This window comes from Puma concolor, chromosome A1 (assembly GCF_028749965.1).
Source record: "Puma concolor isolate L17-30 chromosome A1, mPumCon1.1.hap2, whole genome shotgun sequence".
Lineage (NCBI taxonomy): Eukaryota > Metazoa > Chordata > Mammalia > Carnivora > Felidae > Puma > Puma concolor.
This window is the reverse complement of record NC_141667.1, coordinates 150,865,840-150,886,972: the sequence shown is the minus strand read 5'-3', so window position 1 is coordinate 150,886,972 and position 21,133 is coordinate 150,865,840. Positions and strand designations below refer to the sequence as shown.

At 43.8% G+C, this 21,133-nt stretch overlaps 1 protein-coding gene across 4 annotated transcripts in view; it reads left to right on the top strand.

Annotated features, from left to right (window-relative positions):
• MAPK9 (mitogen-activated protein kinase 9) overlaps positions 1-15,166 on the top strand; it is a 58,997-nt gene extending 43,831 nt beyond the window's left edge. For 2 of the 4 annotated variants that reach the window (XM_086706505.1, XM_086706523.1), the window contains 7 exons: positions 2,030-2,195; positions 3,528-3,599; positions 6,668-6,850; positions 8,000-8,124; positions 9,177-9,240; positions 10,263-10,334; positions 12,077-15,166. In XM_086706505.1, the coding sequence (XP_086562631.1) occupies positions 2,030-2,195; positions 3,528-3,599; positions 6,668-6,850; positions 8,000-8,124; positions 9,177-9,240; positions 10,263-10,334; positions 12,077-12,219 (825 nt within the window). In that variant the 3' untranslated portion in view covers positions 12,220-15,166. Of the gene's footprint in view, positions 1-2,029; positions 2,196-3,109; positions 3,182-3,527; positions 3,600-6,667; positions 6,851-7,999; positions 8,125-9,176; positions 9,241-10,262; positions 10,335-12,071 lie in introns of all 4 variants that reach the window. The other 2 variants (XM_086706509.1, XM_086706513.1) reach the window with 2 other exon arrangements.
• Positions 15,167-21,133: the final 5,967 nt, after the last annotated feature.

Sequence of the window (21,133 nt, the reverse complement as noted above, 5' to 3'; positions counted from 1 at the left end):
ACAAATTTTTCAAAAATCAGCCTCCTAAAAAGAAAGCACCTATTGACATCCCCACCAACAGTGTAAGGAAGGTTCTGTGTTGGCTTCTCCTGCCAGCCCGGGATATTATCATGATTTTCCTCATTGCCACGGGAGAGACCAAAAATAGCTCCTTGTCATTTGGAAATTTTAAAAAATTAAAATAATAATAGTTTTTTTTTCACAAAGTTGAGCATTATTTCGTTTGTTAGCAATTTGTATTCTCAGTTGCCTCTTCTTGCCACAGTCTTTGGTTTTAAAAAAAAAAAGAAACTAGGAACAGGTTGGTTTATTTTGCCTTAGCTGTATTACTGCCTCCTCATAAGGAAGAGTCACTGGTTTGTGTGAGGGGCTGATTCAGCGCCTGCAGAATTGTGGGTGTAGGGTGGTGTTGCTCCCCCAAGTCTTTCCCACATCAAGACACACGGAGAAGGTGGTCACATGGTGCTCTGGGGCCGATGAGGGGCCAGAGCATCTGCATGGGAATTGGTCGGAATTTTCATTGCAATTTTCACACATTAGATGTTTAAACCAAATCCAGGAAGTTTGGAAGGAGAACATTTAACAGTAATGGAACATAAGTTCAGCTGATGTTATTTTTAAGTGGTTTCCTGCTTATCCTGCTAACGCATTGTAGCCATCACACACACCTGTGTGTGCTCATCTGTGACACATCACTTGGAAAGTGTTAGGTAGGTACTGGGCCTGAAACCTCACACCTAAAGCCCTCCCAGGTCCTCCTGTGTGATGTGACTTGGGAAAAGAATAGATGGGGATAGTTTGGAAGGCAGTGTCTAGGGTGAGTTTTCAGGCTGCTGTCTCAGGCAGAAGTTGGATTCCTGTGGCCTGAGGAAGGTTCTGGGATCGGGGGTGGAAGGTGGGGTCACCATGAAAAAAGGCCTGGGGTTGTGGGGGAAGAAACTGCAGAAATTGTGTTCATGTGTTCAGGGTATGGGGTATAGGCGAGTGTGACCTGTGTGTTCACACAGCAAGCATTTTCTGAGCTTCTGCTACATCAACCTGGGTCCTGCATCTCCTGTTACAGAACTGGTGCTGGCAGGGGAAGATGAAGGTGCCTCAAGGGTGGGGTGGGCTTTCTTTTCAGAGAGAAGGAAGTGATTGTGGAATTCTTTTTCTGAAAGAAGAAAGAGCCATCCGAAAGTTGCAGAGTCAGAGAATTCTAGCTCCGTGCTGTGCAGCATGGCGGCCACTAGCCGCATAAAGTTGTTGAGTGCTCAGAATGTGGCTGTTATTGTAAATACACAGATGTCAAAGACAGTACCAAAAATAGAATGTAAAGTATGTCATTAGTAATTTGTATATGTTGCTTACATTTTAAAATGATAACACTATGGGGGCGCCTGGGTGGCTCCATTGGATGAGCATCTGACTCTTGATTTCGGCTCAGGTCATGATCTCACTTGTGCACTCCACATTGGGCTCCATGCTGAGTGTGGAGCCTGCTTGAGATTCTCTGTGCTTCTGTGCTTCTGTCCCTCAACCCCGCTCATGCTCTCTCTCTTTCTTTCTAAAATAAAACAAAAACAAAACAAAAATAAGATGATAATATTGTGGATATACTGGGTTAAATAAGGTAGAGTATTAAAATTCATTCCACCCATTTGTGTTCATTCTTCCTGGTGTGGCTACTAGCAAATGTAAGTTCAGTACGTGGCTTACATTATATTTCTGTGGGCAGCGGGATGAACAGGAGGAGGGATGGGTGGGCTCTGGGGAAGCACTGAGGAGGTTTTAAGCAAAAGGATGTCACGAAGCTTCCCACATGGGCCTGAGGGTGACCATCTGACTCCTTTAGGCTGATCTGTATTCATTTCAACTTAAGAGAGAAACATTTTCCAAAATCCCAGTGTTCAATTCTAACTCTGCCCGCCCCCCCCCCCGTTTCCCCCAGGACTCAGGTACATCAGCAACCCCCAGCTTCACAAATCCCTACCCACACAGTGTTGTCCACTCCTGTTCATTGTGTTCATTTAAACCATTTCTGCCCTAGGATTTGAAACCTAGCAACATCGTAGTAAAATCAGACTGCACGCTTAAGATCCTTGACTTTGGCCTGGCCCGGACAGCATGCACCAACTTCATGATGACCCCGTACGTGGTGACGCGGTATTACCGGGCACCCGAAGTCATCCTGGGCATGGGCTACAAAGAGAATGGTGAGTGTGGGTGACACATGGCTGCTGGTCACCACCAGCCTTGTCCCATGAGCCAAAGGAAGCACAATGTGGGGGCTGCGTTATACACAAGTCATTGTGGCCCATCTCTACTGGCAGAATTCACCCACTGTTACAAATTCACTTCCAAAATGAGTATCTGTGAACATCTATCAAAGTATAACATATTTATTATAGAGAAGTATGCAAATCTATAACAGCAGTGGTACCCAAGACCTCCACAGCCCACCTCCGGGTCTCAACCCCCAAAGGAAGCCACTATCCTAATTTCCAGCACCAAAGCTTACTTTTACTTATTGGTGAACTTGGTATAAATGGAATAATACATGTTCTCTTTTGTGTAAAATGGGTTTTTTAACACCAAAACTTAACTTACTCTAGCAATATCAGAGCTCTTTGTAACTTAGACCTTGATAAATTTGTCGAAAAGAACTCAATCACATTTTCTTGCTAAGAGTCTGAAAGTTTGCACAAGTCATCGGGGAAGCTGTGCTTCAAGTTTTAGATGCTCTGTAAGCAGTGTTCTGACTCTGACAGATGAGGGACACAGCCCTGTGGCTCCCTGCTGGCCCTGCTGGCTCCTCCCGCCCCACCCCCACCTGCAGTAAATAGCCCTCTGCCTGGCTAAGGCCTGGGGTTCAGCTGGGACCCATGGAAGAGGGGGAAAGGCCGGAAGTCAGGGCACCTCTGGCGGGTCCTCACCTGGAGCCCACACGAGCAATCTGCCTCTGTGAGTTCCCACCGACACGGCAGTTTAGCGAGGACCGTTCGGCGGGTGTCATGTCCATATGTTACAAAAGTTCCCATTGACAAGCTGGGTCTGTCTCTGTTGGGAGGGGGTTTGAGAAAGATGCGTGGGGGTCTCCGGCTGGTTTTAATCACCTGGTGTTTGGTAGTGGACATCTGGTCTGTCGGGTGCATCATGGCAGAAATGGTCCTCCATAAAGTCCTGTTCCCAGGAAGAGACTGTATCCTTCACAGGGAGAGACCCAGCACTGGCCACGGGGGTGGGGGTAGCGATGGGGGTGGGCACATGGCCACACAGATTTGCGGGGACAGCCATCTCTCCTTTCTGGGGTTTTGTTTGCTTCTCAAGCTGGGAAGTCCGGGAATCTTTGGCGCTAAAGCCCAGATTGCCGCTTACTGAAAGCCAGAGGAGAGGTCAGCACTCATTCACATTGTGTAAAAAGTTCACCCTTAGCCAGCAATTTATTTTTCCATATTTGTGTGTTTAGTACACTGTTAGAATTCCTTTTCCTCACCTTTGTTTTGTTCATGGCACTTCATAATTTTGTCATTTCATTTTGTTTTCAGTTGATATCTGGTCAGTGGGGTGCATCATGGGAGAGCTGGTGAAAGGTTGTGTGATATTCCAAGGCACTGATCGTATCCTTCCCGGGACCTTCCCGGCCATGCTTTCCATAAATGCCAAAGGCAGCAGGAGCTCAAAAGGAAAATGTTATAATTCTAGACTGTGTTCTAAGGGGGTCTATATTATGTTTGTTAAAGTAGTGTCACAAACCAAATGGTTCAACTTTACGTTTTCTTTTTTACTTGACTACCTGTAATGGTTTTATTAAACCAATTATATTAGTTTTTAATTTTATCAAAAATAGCTTAGAAATTTACTTATTCTCTGACAGATGTATTCTGATATTTAAGTGAAAATACCATTTATTAGACCATTCAGTTAATTTAACAAGGAAAGTTGCTATCTAAATTTAATAAGCCAATACCCTTGTGTCATTTAATTAGCATACCATTTTGTTAGTTACCAGTATGGATTAAAATATTTTCCCCCCAAAGTAAGAACTGAAGCACACTACATAAGACCAAGTAAAAGAGAATAAAAGGAAAAGTTTGTGAGAAACAGGATATGTTAATTTTCTTGCCTATTACTCTGCTGACATTTTGTAGAAATTTTTAAAAGATCCATCTAGAAGGTTCTTTTGTGACACACCTGGAGAAGTCTTAATAAATATAAAATGCAAAAGATTAATTTATACTGTGGTTAGCAAATCACATTAATGACATCAACCATAAAAGAGAAGAGATAATGTAATACTTATAATAGCTTTCTTTCCTCATATTCCTCCATCGTTAATATTTTTTACTCTAACATGGTTCTTCACATATTCCCTTTTTCATTTGTGTTCCACTTACTATTTTCATTAGTCTTTGATTTTGTTTTTTCGTTATGAAAGCTTAAAGTGGTCTCTGTCCATTGGCAGATTGATGGTTAATTTTAAAGGAAACCAAGCTGTGTAGTCAGTGTTTTGTATGTATTTTATTAAAGTTGCTTTCATTTTTTATAATTTTATAAGGGTGATTTTCTTGTAATATAAATTCTTTACAACACAAACATGGAATGAAAAGATTTTGTTCCTGTCATTTTATTTGCCTTCCTTGACATTTTTCACATCACAGATTTTATGTGGAGTTAAATACAGCATTTTATTTTATTCTAATAAATTTTCCAGCAGTTTTCCATAGCCTTTCCTTTGATTTGCTTGTTCCAAACTATTAATAAGTCTGCAAACAGACTCAGTTTAAAAAGGAAAACTTGATAAATTCTAAAGATAAATAATTTAGAAGTATCTATTTAACATCTCGTTTGTCTCAATTCTTATTCATTTTATGCCTTTCCTTTTTTAAATTGAATGTTTTCTTCAGAAAGTACAAAAACGAAAACTGTGAATACTTTTTGGAGCATTATTAAGTAATTTAAAATTCCTACTTTACATATGACCATCTTGCAGTGTCAATAATTAATAGTTTTATATATAAGGCCACCTAATGTCATTCTCAAAATACACACCGAGATTAACGTCATTCTCCAAAGACAAGTTTTGCCCACACCTTCAAACATTAGATTAAAAATTGTAAGCATGGAAAAAGATTCTGGAAAGCAGACTGCAGTTCTCTGAGATTTGCTTTCAGATGTATGATCTGGGATAGAACAGGAATGCCTGTCCCCACAGTAGCCCACAAGGAAAAGACAGCCTCAGCCAGACCACCTTGGGTGCACATTGTGTCTGTGTATGCTGGATGAGTCAGGGCCTCTCTGAGCCTTGGTTCCTCTTGGGTATAATGAGAAGCCCGTGGTAGCTAAGGGATGGTAATGCACGCACACACCTGGAAGATCAGCCAGGCTTCTTGGGATGGTCTTTTCCTTTCTCACCACCCTTTAGTCTACAAAAACGACCCTTTATCATGAACACACTAGACATTTATTGAGCGCCCACCCATTTTTAGGCTGACTCACATTGGGAACAGTTGTTGCAGCTGCTGAGCCGAAGCCAGACTGTCAAGGGCATGAGCAGAAGCAGGGAGATGAGGGGCTGTTTCAGTTGTTCGGTGAGAAGGGCTTGAATGCCGCACAATTCTGCTTCAGCATCACGTAGGAACAAAAGAGTGAGGGAAGAGAATATACTAGTGACTCGAATGGCCAGGACTCCTCTCCCAAGCAGGACTGCAGATGGCCAACATTCTGGAAGAACGCAGTTGTCTTCTTTGTTCTTCTAAGAGCATTTCTGCCGCCTGGGTTCTTTCATAATGATGTAATTGCATTTTTTGAGACAAACCTCTATTAGATTTTTCTAAAAACTTTTAAAAACTGCTTTTTAAACATTGCTGCCTACATGATTTTTTTCTGTCCTACGTTCTCTCGTATGATTGTTAACAGTTTCAGAATCCCTCTCCACCTCATTATTCCAAGCCCCCTGTGAAACAGGCAAAGCTGGTATTTTCTGAGTTTTACAAACAAGGGAGTTGAGACCCAAGGGAGACTGACTGCCCGGCACCTGATGCATGTCTAGTGCACAGTGGAGTCTGGAACCCGGGTCATGTACTTTGAAAGGAGATAAAATGTGCTCCAAGGTACTGCAGTGATGGGCATGGTCAGTGCCAAGTAAAAACAATGACCTCCCAAAGCTGTCTAAGCCCAGTTACAGGAAGGCATGTGGTCCTGTGAGAGAGGACGAGGCTCAGAAAGCCCCAGCTCACGTCCCGCACCCCACCTTAGACCGAGGACTCAGATCTGTCCACTTTAGGGAGCTTTCCAATCTAAGTAACTGATGTGAAAATTAATTTCAGTCTGCCTAAGTAATATCTAATTTCATCTTTAATCACTTCTGTCATAAGTATTCTTCAGTTACAAGATTAACTGTATTTTGATCTAGAAGGGGAAGGCATACATTCCTCAGTGTGTTGGTTTAATAAACCATGATCAGAGTTTATAAAGGAGCAGAGTTTTTAAAAGTAGTGTCAACTTTGGAGACCCCAACCACCATGTGAATATTATTTTAGAATACCTCGGCTGCCCCAGTGGGACAGCCTAGTTAATTACCTGTCAGTAGGTGAAAATAGGATCTAAGTGTTTCTTTGAATAATGCTACTCCGTGTAACGTGACTGTAAGCCCCTTCAGTTGTATTTTCCTCAAGAGACTCCTTAGATATTGATCAGTGGAATAAAGTCATTGAGCAGCTAGGAACGCCGTCTGCGGATTTTATGAAGAAACTTCAGCCGACCGTGAGGAATTATGTAGAAAACAGACCAAAGTACCCCGGAATCAAATTTGAAGAACTCTTCCCAGATTGGATATTCCCATCAGAATCTGAACGAGACAAAATAAAAAGTAAGATGCCCTTCCCCTCCCCCCCCCCCATATCGGTTTTCTCAATCCAGGGGCCGCTTTCACCTTTTCAGGTTTGCATTCTGACAGCTACGAACATTAGGAGATAACATAGTTGAAATTCTCAAAGTTATTTACTAGAATGAAGGCTTGGTGGAGAGAAAGCCTAAAAGACCTGAAAGTTCTGTCCTCGATAAAATGGCCTCACTGAGCCTTTGGTCCAAATAAAAAGGTTCACGTCAGTCTGAAAGACTCATGTTAATTACAGCAATTGGAATTCACACAGTTTTCAGGCATAAGGAATAAGGAATACTTAAATTACGATTCTAGCCCAATTGAAGAGTCAGAAACTGTATTACAGTTCAATTTAAAAAGTTTCTCCTCCCTTCCACCTGTGCCCACCTCTAAAAATGTGATTTAAGGCAAAGAACATATTTCTCTCCACATCAGGGCAAAACTGTGCCTCAGTCAGAAAAACCCATCTGTCCTTTGCCCACCCATGTGAGCTTTAATTGCTGAAACCTAGGTGAGCCTTATATTTGACTGAGTTATTGAACTTGTTGGGTTTTTTCCTAACAACTGATCTCTAGATTCTTTTTCAAGTGTCTGTTGCCAACATTCTATACAGGTCAGCATAGCAGAGATATCTGCGAAGTGTTGTCTAGTTTGCAAACGTGAGATTATTTGTATGGCTTAAAAGGTCTGCTCTAATTTCATTTTGATGGGACATCAGGCGGGAAAAAAAGCCTGCCCGCGTTTCATGCCTGCACTTTGGGCAGTGCCGCCCTTAGCTGCATCCTGTGCCTTCCCTGGTGGGTCCTACCCCCCCCCCCGGACCCCCCCTTCAGCCTCCGGTTGGCCTGTGTCCACCTGGTACCCTTTCCCCAGGCCCTGCCACCCCTCCTCTCCTCCCAGATCCAGAGGCAAAAAACCACATTTGAAAATCTGTGTAGTGAAAGTGTAGTGTAGTGATGTGTAGTGAAAGTGGCTGCTTGGCTCATTCTTAAAGAAAAAGGCTCGATTGATCAGGAAGCTGTCACAAATTTCTCAAAGATCACACATCTTTGTTCTCTCTGTACTGTCATGTTGTCTTTGTACAATTTCCTGTGTCTGAGTATTAGTTTATTAATCTAATGTTTGTTTTCACCCCAGCAAATCAAGCCAGAGATCTGTTATCGAACATGTTAGTGATAGACCCTGACAAGCGCATCTCTGTAGACGAGGCTCTGCGTCACCCTTACATTACTGTTTGGTATGACCCTGCTGAAGCAGAAGCGGTAAGCACCTGTTTTCCAAGGCTTGTGTGTAAAGGCAGGGCTGAACATTCCCTCGGGTCTTCTGTCTGTTAGTCCAGAGTGGCCACATAAGGATAGTAAGTTCTAGATTTCAAAGGACCCCTGAATACAAAGGGGCCTACAGTCGTCTGGACCTGGTTCCCTTTGGGGACACTTGCTGCGGGGGCTGCAGCTCAGTGTAGCTCGGGAGGGAACATGCTTCTGCGGTGGAGATACTATTCCTTTACGCAGACGCTCATGTGTGATTGTACTAACATTGCCATTTGCTAAGCTTCCATTGTTTGCCTGGCACTGTGCCATGTGCGCCTTGCTTGGAACACCTTCTTCAGGCCACCCCATCAGAGAGGCTAAGAAACTCGCTGAAAATCACAGGTTTATTTATCCTTCCCTTGAGGCACCTGCCAGGGGAGTCCCGCTTCCGAGTTTGGTGCCCAGGTGCATTTTTCCTTAGCGGCACTGGTGTGGATAACCTCTGACTACGAGCAAAGTAACCACATAGTGGCAGGCTTGCTTTATGCCACCGTAGAGCACATTTTTATGACTTGGCCTATGGATTTAACCACCACATGAAACACTGTTTTGTGTGCAAGGAATCCTAGTTATAAGTGTGTGATTTTTAAGTAGGTTTTGGGAACAGCCCACTGTGAGTTGAGGATTAGGTTTGGGGGCTCTACCATGAAGCACTGCAAACCTGAGCTCTATTCCGTACCTTCCGGATTTCCTAGCCCTTCCCTTGTCTGGGGCAGGTGTCCAGAAAACAGCCTTTGATTACCACTTTTTTAGTTCCATTTGGGCAGATGTCATTAGAGTGAAGGTCATGTGATTGTTAAGAGGGCCATATTTTTTTGGTTAATTTTTTCCCTAATTATTTTGATTCCAAAACTGATGTAATATCACACTTAGGAGGAAATCTCTAAGAAGCCATATATTGCATGAAAGCCACATGACAAATAGATTAGAATCTTCACAGTGATGTTATGGACTTATTCATGCCTCATTCCTGTTTTAACCGTTGACTTTAACTGTGATTTCAGCCACCACCTCAGATTTATGATGCCCAGTTGGAAGAAAGAGAGCATGCAATCGAGGAGTGGAAAGGTAAGGGCTGATTTTGCCCCTTACTCATGGCACTTCTTCAAGTCCTGTAAAGGGGCGGCTTTTCACTTGTTGCAGTAGCCTTCCTAGGGAAGGGGCAGAGTCTCTCTTGGCCCATCTCTTGCCCCTCCCTGATAGAGAAGGAACTTGAAGATAACAGAATTAGAGAGGAGCACATTGGAACTGCATACCATTTGCTTCCAAAGATTGTAAGATTGACCAAACAACCCACCGCAAATTCAGCCAGTAATCAGGAGGTTGAACTAATAATTTTTCATTAAAAAGCAGAATCAGGGGTCATTGAGAAAGAACCCTGGTCAGTGCAGGTCAGAAGTGGCAACGGGTCTTGCCCAAGCAGATTATGTCTGCTTTCTCCAGGGTATCGAGGATGCCGTGACCTTCATGAACACTCAACGGTGTGACACACATGGCCACACTCTGGCCAAGAGCGGCTTTGTGAGCCTCAGGAAATGCTTGCAAGGTGCTCATCCTGGTTCACAAATACCAAAATTGTAGAAACCCCTAATGCATCTTTAGTAGGTTGTTAGCTTTTCTCACCAGGGAGGATGGAAGAAACTGAAGTTGAAGCCAAGAAATGACTGAGGAATTTGGATTAATTTCTGGCCACTCTGGAGGGGCTTCTGGCCGACATATGGGTACTGGTTCCATTTGGAGAATCCCAAGTAACGATGGAGAGAAACATGTGCAAACAGTACAAAAGCATCCAATCCTTTAAAATGTTCTGTGAGAGCCACTTTACTAGTCCCCTGCCCCTCGTAAAACCCACATGTGAATTTACAACTGCCTGCATTTTTGGCTGCCTTAACAGTTGGGCTGAAAGATGTAATGGATCAACAAAGTGTGGATGTTGTGATCTAGGCAAAAGGTATTATTGAATTAACTGTATATCACAATTAAAAATAAGACACCACAGTGCCCTTGGAGGGGTTTCAATTGATTTGGAAGCAGGGTTCAGAGATGCAGAGAAACTGATGGAGCCTTTTAACTTGCATTTCTGTTTGAAGAGCTGATTTACAAAGAAGTACTGGACTGGGAAGAAAGAAGCAAGAATGGTGTTGTGAAAGATCAGCCTTCAGGTTAGTGATTGCTTTAATAGTTGATGTTCTCCTTTTCCCTGTACAACTTTTCCAAATGGCAGTGATGCATTAAATGCCAGCTCGACCGGCCCTGGATCTGGAAGCTCCTTGTGTGAGGTAGTCTTCCTGTTTGGGTTTGTCTTGGCTGTGACAACTAACATATTACTGACAGGCCAGGCACAAGCTAACTGCATTATAGACAATCTCGTCTCATGCTTGCAACTGCTGCCATCAGCTCCATTTACAGACGAGGGAGTTGAATTTAAAACGCTTCCAATGTTTTAATTTAATGAGCGCCTGGGTGGCTCAGTCAGTTAAGCGTCCAACTTCTGCTCAGGTCATGATCTCACGGTTGACGAGTTCGAGCCCCGCGTCAGGCTCTGTGCTGATGGCTCAGAACCTGGAGCCTGCTTCAGATTATGTGTCTCCCTCTCTCTCTCTGCCACTCCCCTGCTCGCTCTCTCTCTCTGTCTCTTAAAAATTACTAAACATTAAAAAAAATTTTTTTTAACATTTCTTATGTGCATGACCCTCTTCATATTGGCTCCACCCAGTTTAAAAAGAAAATCAGTGCAAATCTAAGAAAAATGGAATTTGGTTTTCTTTGAGAAAAACTGTTCATATAATTCTCCCATATTTCTATTTGATCTACCTAGTGGTAGATTCATTGTATGACTGCTAGAGACATATGTGGTGTTAATTTAGGTCCATAGGATCCCACCTGCTTCCTAAATGAAATCCTTCAAGTTATACTTACTTCCTCACCTCGCATCCCGCTCCCCAAAAGCACACGTGCACACACACAGAGAAGTGCAGATTGTACTGCTTACTTTTCTTGAATTTTGTATTCAGCATGATCTATGTGTCAAGCATCTAGAGAGTATATAACTTCCACACTTTAGGTGCTTGTGGTTAACTAAGCACAAATTTCAGACTGCAAGCACTGACCTCTGAGAGCTTGGATGTTTTATTTTTGCTCAAACCAGACTAAAATATGGACGGTAGGAAATAGGATAGTTTCACATACCTTAAAAATTCAAAATGTCAGTTTTGGGGATGTATAAAATAAAATGAACAAGAGGCCGCTAAATTTTTTCCTTTTTTTTTTTTTTTTTGTTGTTGTTTTGTTTGTATACAGTCTTTGTTTCTGCTAGCAGGTGTTTTTATTAGAAAAGAATTCTTCAAAGATTACTGCTTTTCTCCTTGGACAAAGTGTTGATGGACACCTGAACCCTATTTGGGCTTCAGCCTTTTTGTGACACTGATCGTTGTAGGACAGGTTCAGTAGTTTTTCTATTAAAAATCTTTTTTAAAGCAGCAGGGTTTTTTTTTTTACTTTTTTGTTAATGTTTATTTTTGAGAGACAGAGACAGAGCGTGAGCAGGGAGGGGCAGAGAGAGAGGGAGACACAGAATCCAAAGCAGAGGCTCCAGGCTCTGAGCTGTCAGCACAGAGCCCAACATGGGGCTTAAACTCACGAACCGTGAGATCATGACCTGAGCCAAAGTCGGACGCCTAACCAAATGAGCCACCCAGGCACCCCTAAAGCAGCAGGTATTTTTTAAGATGATTATACACATGCACATATGTGACGTTTTGCCACTGGGAAGAAAAGAAGAATGTTGCAGGTGGGCCAGGGAACCGCACGAGCACGGAGCTGAGGGATGGCCTAAAGTCTCACTGCCCGAACCTGCAGCAATGTCGTGCCTCAGATTTTATTATATTTGGTTTTCTTAGCACAGATGCACCAGTAAGTAGCAACGCCACTCCTTCCGAGTCGTCCTCCATCAACGACATCTCATCCATGTCAACCGAGCAGACGTTGGCCTCAGACACAGACAGCAGCCTCGATGCCTCGACGGGACCCCTGGAAGGTTGTCGATGATAAGTTATGAGCAGCAGAGCTTGTCATCAGTGAAGGAATTCTCGCTTCCATGGGCCTGAAATGCTTGGGGGGGTTGATGGAACCAAATAGAAAAAACTCCATGTTCTGCATGTAAGAAACACAATGCCTTGCCCCTACTCAGTTCTAATAGGATTGCCTGCCTAGATTATAAAATGAAGCAGATCATGTCTGAAGGAAACAAGTGCAAGCCACACTCTTAGAGATTATGTTCAAGGTCATTTCAGGTGAGCAATTAGAATAGGTGATTTTTTTTTTTTAAGTTGTATGGTAATAGTGGTGACAATTTCTCATCCTCAGTAACTGTTGGGACTTCTATGCATGTGACCACATGTGCTTGCTCTTGCCATCTAGCACTTTGGAAATCAGTATCTAAATGCCAAATAATCTTCCAGGTAGTGCTGCTTCTAGAATGATCTCTTAATCCTCTGAAGTGATTTGGTGTCTGTCCAGAAAAAATAGATTTATGTGTATTAATTGGCCACCATCATATTATCATATCTTACCTTCTTTTATGGTATGATTTATTCTATCTTTTGTATTTCAGAAGGAATATAATTAAATCTATTTAATAAATAAAAAATACAACTTTTCTTAAATTTGTCATGTTTTGGGCTGAGAATTATCACTGCTAAAACCAAGACACTTGTAGGGACACTTTATTTCCTCTAAATTGTCTTAGTCTGGGATGACTGTGCATTCAGCTTTATTGCATGATAAAATTTTAAGTTTTGTGCTGCTTAGGCCATATATACCTTTAAAATCCTATCTACCCTTGCTCTGTTTTCCTGGTCTTCTGGACGTATTAATTTAAGATGCTACCTAAAACTTCACCTTCTTTATCAGGCACCTAACACTCCACATCAATGACATGATGGCCGACAGATTCTTGAATCCATCAGCGGCAAGGGTAGAATTTTGCGAAATGGTCACTGAAGGCGACCGCAGTCACTTTCCAAGTGCTTGCTTTGCCCGAGACTGCTCAGGGTCCTCTCTTACCTTCCCTCATTCAAGGTGAGACGCACCATCTCCCAAGGCAGCGTTTCCGGTTTCTAATCTAACGTTCGTTCATACTCGATTTTCTTTCTTTGCTGAAAGAAACCACATTAAATGCCCCCCCTCCCTTGGGTCTGTTTTAGGAAGCAAGGTGATTTGGAAGGCCTGTGTGGTGGTGGTGTTTTCCACTTATGGAGCATTTCCTTTTCCTGAGGGAAACCCATGAATTTTGTGGGAAAAACTCCTCACGGGGATATGGAGGAAGCACCCTCAAGAGTAGTGATTAACTATTGAGTCTTTTCTGATTTAAAACTGCTCACCTGAAATTGATGCTTTCAGACTTTCTGATATGGAAATCATTCAGAGTTCACTAACATACTGAGTATTGAAGCATCACTGCAGAAATGGAGTTACAATGGTCACATTTTGGCTACCTGTGCTCATGATGCTTGTCCCTTGAGCTTATTATGTTACAGATTCATATCTTGTGTTTCACTGTTGCAGAAGCTATCGACTGGGTTAACATTCTATAGAATGTGTTCTGAAGAGGAACTTTGATAAGAAAGTCTATCATAAATATTACCTAAAATATACAATTCTGTCTGTACCAGTTGCGTATCTTATTGGTTGGTCTTATCACTGGAAACGGGAACCCTTGATGAAAAAAAATCATACTGAAGTAAGAAATAGTTTTATATTGTGAGGTTTAGACACATTCAAGTACAAGATGGAAATACTAACTTGGACTGAAGCAGAAACACCTATTAGATGGCTTAGGGTGGTTCTAGTTTCGGAGGCCTGATGGTATAGTGAAGAAAGTTATCATCATACACATATAAACATTTACAACAGCCTTCTCACTAATACGCATTCTTCAAAAAGACTTTACTAAATCTATCTTTAAAAAGAAAAGCAAAGAAAGAGGAGAATCTTTCAAATGCTTTATCTGCCCTAGGCTTACGTGAACCCAGCACGGGGATGCCGTGGGCACATTCAGCTCCTCGCTGGGCGCCATTTGTAAGCGGAGCTGGGTGCCCCCGCAGACTGGCTTCCTGCTTACTCATTCCTCCGTGCATTCATGGGGGGAGCCTGTATTGGTGCAGATGGGTTTCCTGCCGAGCCCACCTTCTACCAGGTAGCAGCGAGGGCACCGAGGACAGGCCACAGGGCTGCAGACAGCAGAGCTCCGCAGAAATACCTCACCCCACTTCAGGGTCCTCCCTCCTGAGCCGAGATGCACCAGGGTCCTGGTGCAATGCAGATGGTTTCAAACCGCTCTCTGTGGGTGAATGCTGACGTTAGATAAAGAACTAAAACGTGCTCAACTTTTTCATCTTTTCTATTTTATTTTTGTAATTTATATTGTACACAACCCTGGAAGTAACTATTTTGGACACATATTTTTATAAACCAGGTAATTTATTATTAGCCTGGAATTTGGACTAGGTTTATTTTATTTGTTGGCTTATTTTTTGGTCAAAAAGGAAATGACTGCCTCCCCCTACATCGGGTCTTGACCTCAAGAGCAGGTAGAGTCTATCAGAGTAGGAGAACATTGTGGAAACACAGACTGCTCAATATTGATCAGTTGTGGTGGTGGAAACGGAAGTGGGGCTCTATTTTTCTCTTCGGGACACAGAACTCAGAGCCTCAGTGCTGAAAGGAAAAAACTCTTAGCGGGGCCCCTTGCTGACATCCCTGGATGGGATCCCGGTTTAATCCAGATTTGATACCGTGTGAGTCATGGTAATGATGTACGAGTTTGTCTGGTTGATTTCTAATGTACTCCACTGGTGTTTCATACTGGTAGTAAATACAGGTGTGACCTTTCAGACTGCATATCTCAAAAGTAACATTGCCTAATGTTTTATAATAAAATATATTCTGTGTGTTTTGATTGGTGAAAATAATATAGATACATTTTAAAAGACAAGTGTATAGCATGTCCAATTTTTGTGTGTTTTTAAGTGACAGTTGACTATATTTCTACGTCACCATATCCGATTACAGATTTAACGTGAACACGGTCAATGTCGGAGTGTCATCATTTCCAGCAATATTAACAGATATTTTTAATTGAAAGTCAAAACATGTCTTGGACTTCTCTCCCTGAAAATATTCTGCAAATTTCTGAATCTCGGTTTTCAAAACTAGGCAAGTACAAAATCCAGTATTCCCAGTATTGGTGTAATTGTTTTTCTCACAAGGCGTGGCTCATCAGTCTTTCCTCATATTACTTAAAATCCTAAATCATTAATGGTGCCTGTGTGCTTGTGGGTTTGTGCACGGGATGAGCCACCTTGACTTTGCTTCTGTTTCGGAGACACTTTAAGATGTTCAGGACTTAAAAACCACAGGACTAGGGGTGCCTGGGTGGCTCAGTCGGCTAAGCGTCTGACTTCGGCTCAGGTCATGATCCCGCGGTCCGTGAGTTCGAGCCCCGCGTCGGGCTCTGTGCTGACAGCTCAGAGCCTGGAGCCTGTTTCAGATTCTGTGTCTCCCTCTCTCTCTGACCCTCCCCTGTTCATGCTCTGTCTCAAAAAAAATAACTAGGGGCGCCTGGGTGGCGCAGTCGGTTAAGCGTCCGACTTCAGCCAGGTCACGATCTCACGGTCCGTGAGTTCGAGCCCCGCGTCGGGCTCTGGGCTGATGGCTCGGAGCCTGGAGCCTGTTTCCGATTCTGTGTCTCCCTCTCTCTCTGCCCCTCCCCCGTTCATGATCTGTCTCTCTCTGTCCCAAAAATAAATAAACATTGAAAAAAAAAATTAAAAAAAAAAAAAAAAAATAACTAAACGTTAAAAAAAAAAAAAAAAAAAAAAACAACCCTACAGGACTAGAAGTGTCCTTCACAGCTCACTTTCCTTTCTCTGCTTTTTAAGAGGGCTAGCTAGAATCAGGGATGCCTGGGTGGCTCCATCAGTTAAGCATCCAACTCTTGGTTTCTGCTCAGGTCATGATCTCAGTATTTGTAAATTCAAGCCCCACATCTGGCTCTGCACAGACAGCTCAGAGCCTGGTTGGGATTCTTTCTGTCTCTCTGTCTGTCCCTCCCCTGCTTGCTCTCTCTTTCTCTCAAAAAAATAAACAGAAAAAGATTTTTAAAATAAAAAATAATACAGATAATAAAAGGGCTAGAATCATTCCAGATAGATGAGTTCATCAGTCTTATTTTTAAAGTTCTGTAAAGAAGGAACACATGTCCCTCATATAGGTCTGGGTTCCATTTCTGTAGCATACCCCCTTCAGTACAGATGGTACTAAAATACTTTTCAGTTATTGAATGGAATGGTGACTGTATTGGGGTGGGGCTTTTGGGGGGGGGGGGTAATCGTTCAAAACAACCTAACGTCCTAAAGATGCTATGGTGCCTTATATGAATTTAAGCATAAGGTTACCTTTGGCAATAAGGCAATTACTCAATATTTTGTTTTTAAACAGGACAACTGGTAACAGACAGAGTGGCCAGTCATGTATTGCTGAGACCATGTGACCAGGATTTAGAAGGGACGTGCCCATCATGGCCATTGGGAACTATTCATTAACCGAGTCCTCAAGGCCTTTGGCCACACGCTCCTTCACAGTTGGAAAGACCAAGGTTTTGGGGGCCTAGGGTTCTTGTGAGCAAGAGTGTTTGCCACTACCCTTTCTCTGCTGGCGCTTTTTTTTTTAAGTTTACTTATTTATTTTGAGAGAAAGAGACAAAAAAAAAAAAGAGAGAGTACATGAGCAGGGGAGGGGCAGAAAGAGAGGGAGCGAGAGAATCCCAAGCAGGCTCGGTACTGTCAGTGCAGAGCCTGATGTGGGGCTTCAGCCCACAAATCATCAGATCATGACCTGAGCCGAAATCAAGAGTCAGACGCTTAACGCTCAGGCGCCCCCTCTGCTGGCACTTTAAAGTGGGAAGGGAAGTTCTCTAACACAGCCCCAGCCCCACACAACCCCGAGGCTGCAGCCCTGGTGGAGTCAAGAGAGAGTGCAGAGCCTCTACGCGCTGCCTTATGTTCCTGCAGGTGCAGAGCTCAGGCTTCTTTTATTCATAAGCCCCTTTGGTGGTCTGAAGCAGACAGGGCCCCTCTCCCAAGAAAAATGCCATGAGCACAAAATTCTGCCACACTTTCCAAGGGGTACTGCCCCTGGTAGGTAACCGTGTTAAAAGCTCCCATCCCTGGAGCAGCTTCTAGATGCTTTGTGTCCATCGAGGGAAGCAGAGACTGTAGAAGCCTGTTTTGCTCCTACTGGCCCTGACACTTGCACGTGGGGTGACATGGGACATAACCAGGGACATCTTCACGCTGAGCCCCAGCACTACTCAGTAGGGCTTATTTGATGTCAAAAAGAGAATATAAGGGTCCAGGTCCAGTGAAATGGGTCATTTCAATTCCTTCCATGTGGAATTTAGGTGCAAGATTGAAAGGAGCTACAAGCTTATACAGACTTTGTGGAGATGCGGATAAAATGAAATCCAACTCTTCATTTTAAAGAAGTTCGTGCTGAGCTTTGAGATAAACTGAACTCGCACTTCAATCGCTACTTTATTTTTTTAATGTTTATTTTTGAGAGACAGTGTGTGAGCGGGGGAGGGGCAGAGAGAGAGGGAGACAGAGAATCCAAAGCAGGCTTCTTGCTGACAGCAGCGAGCCCGATGCAGGACTCAAACTCACAAACCATGAGATCCTGACCTGAGCTAAAGTCAGACGCTCAACCGACTGAGCCACCCAGACGCCCCTGAAATCCCTACTTTAAATTGTTGATTCTCCAGTAATATTTTCTCCCGTTCTTCTAAAGCATCCCTGTGACCTTCTTACAATCTTTATAAGCATGCTTTAAACTTCATTTCATACATTCACTTGGCTTTCATAAAACATGACGATGGATGGAGAGGCCCTCCAGTCAACACCTCGTTCACGGCTGGAATCCACCAGAGATGGCCGCCAAGCCTGTGCTCACATGGCTTTAGTGAAGGGAAGGGCCCCCTTCCCATGGAGTTTTTTGTAGTTTTGACCATTAGAAAGTTCTTCTTTAATCAGAACCGCACCCTGACTCCCAAGCTTCCACCGCTGCACCCCAGGCCTTCCCCTTGGGTGAAACAGAGGGAGTGTGATCCATCCCATGAGACAGGATTGACTATGTTAGTCGAAAGAGTAAGCTCCACGTCTTCCTTTCTCCAGCTTGAACCCAAAGGTCATCCACATCTCTCTCATATGAAAAAGCCCCCAGAGCCTCACCACCTTGGCTCACCCTGCAAATGTGGGCCCCAAGGGGAACGTGTAATATTCCAGATGCAGCCCGAGGGGCATGCTCTGCATCCAGGGCCTCCCCAGCTAATTAGCACATCAACTGGCCTTAGCTTTAACAGCCAGTCACACCCAACACCTGTAGTCCATCAGAACTGCCGGGTTTTGTGACATTGCACTTAATCCAGGGTCTGTCATTCTTCATAAGGGTTCTCTCTGCTAGCTTGTGACCTCTGTCAGTTTTATGAGCACGAGCGGGTCTTCTGAAAATTCATCCAAGTGGTGATTAACAGCCTTGAGCAGCAGGACAGAGCCCAAGGGCAGACCCCAGCAGTCACAGAGAGGGACCCACATGGCCAGTGTTTTGTCACCTTCTGGGGGAGGAGGGCCTCAACAGCAACGTCGTGCAGCCCATGTGGAAGTGTTATCTTGCCTCGTGGCCAAAATCACACCCACACCAAAATCACGAAGGCACTTTGGCAGCACACTCTGATCTACTTCCTAGTCACGTTTCAAGAAGAGAAATCAGTTTGTCACCACATGCTGGTGCTCCGAATTTTGTTTTCTCTTGAAAACAAAACAATTTTGTTTTTTCTTGAGTGCCAGCTTCCCCTTCTATATCTACATTCTTGATGTCCTGTGGCCACTTAGAAAACACAGCCAGTTGTCCCCATGTCCCCAGTTAAGTGAATTGGGGAGGGGAGCAGGGTGGTAGCATGTGGTGGCCTTATTTTGTTTCCGGGTGAATGAAGGCGGGATGTGTTCGGAAGTCTGTAACCGTGATTCCGCAGGGGCCTGCTGATGACAGCATTCTCGTGGGGCAGAGCCAGGCTCAAGCCGTGTGTGTGTGTGACCTCAGAGGTTTAGCGCCTTGAGTAACCTCTTCTGAGGCTTCGCCTGTTTGCTTTCCTTTTCAACTAAAAATATTCATGCTACTTCGTTTTCATCTGATTTTAATCCAGCCTAGAGCTCCATACAGATCCTCAGAGGTACATTTGGACAGCTCTCTGTTTCAAAGTAGATCTCTTCAGTACTTTCAAGCAGTCAGTTGACAGACCAAAGAAGCTATAAGATGGGGTGCCTGGAAGTGTCTGACTTCTGCTCAGGTCATGATCTCACGGATCGTGGGTTCAAGCCCCGCATCAGGCTCTCTGCTGTCCACATAGAGCCCGCTTCATTCAGATCCTCTGTCTTTTTTTTTTTTTTTTTAATTTTTTTTAACATTTATTTATTTTTGGGACAGAGAGAGACAGAGCATGAACGGGGGAGGGGCAGAGAGAGAGAGGGAGACACAGAATCGGAAGCAGGCTCCAGGCTCCGAGCCATCAGCCCAGAGCCCGACACGGGGCTCGAACTCACAAACCGCGAGATCGTGACCTGAGCTGAAGTCGGACGCTTAACCGACTGAGCCACCCAGGTGCCCCCAGATCCTCTGTCTTGATTGTCTGCCTCCTTCCCTCTCTGCCTCTCCCCTGTTCATGCTCTCTCTCTCTCAAAAATACATAAACATAAATTTTAAAAAAAGAAGCTATAAGAAATAAATATTTGAGCAGCAACACTCACCTGTAAGTGTTTATTCTCACATCTTCTCAGTGGTGGTGGCTAGGGGAAGTGCTAGGGACCAGCACGGCCTGCCCCCCTGCCCTCACCCGCTCCTGCACCCAGCCCTCTGCAGAACCCTCACTCCTACCGGAGTCTCTGTGCTGTGTGATATCTCTTGGTCCCTCTCCTCCGTATCCCACCTTCAGTTCAGCCAAGTTAGAGAGAGTGAGCTCAGCACCTAATATCACCCTCAATTGCTCCTCTTTGCACCAGAAGTCTATATTCCCTTTCTTCACCTCCTCTCCTCCCATCTGCTCCCTATTTCAAAAAATGCAAAGGGGCTCCTGGGTGGCTCAGTCAGTTAAGCATCCAACTTCGGCTCAGGTCACGATCTCGTGGTTCATGAGTTCGAGCCCCGCATCGGGCTCTGTGCTGACAGCTCAAAGCCTGGAGCCTGCTTCTGATTCTGTGTCTCCCCCTCTCTCTGCCCCTCCCCCATTCATGCTCTGCTTCTCTCTGTCTCAAAAATAAATAAACATTAAAACAATTTTTTAATTCAAAATATGGATATTCCATGTATACATATTGAGAAACTTAGGGGCACCTGTGTGGCTCAGTCAGTTAAGTGTCCACCTCTTGGTTTCGGCTCAAGTCATGATATCACGATTCATGCGTTTGAGCCCTGAGTCAGGCTCTGCATTGACAGTGTGGAGCCTGCTTGGGATCCTCTCTCTCTGCCCCTCCCCCAAGCATGTACTTTCTCTCTCTCTCTCTCAAAATAAATAAATAAACTTAACAAGAAAAAAGAATGTGAAACTACCGTATTCCCCCCTTCAGAGATCACCACTGTTAATAACGTTATTTGTGTATTTTTCACATGATTTTCTATGGACATGTAAACATCTAGATGGTTTTCTTTTTTGTTTGGGGGAATTTTTTTTTTTTTTGGTTTTGGTTTTTTTGCCCAAATGAAGTCATGCCATATGTGCTTTTTATAACCTGCATTCCTCATTTACCGATCTCCAACCATCCACATCCATAAGTTCTCATCTGGCCTAATACCTAGGCCTTGGGGTTTCCCCAGTATCCCCAAAGTCTTTTCCTGGTATATCCAGCCAGGATCC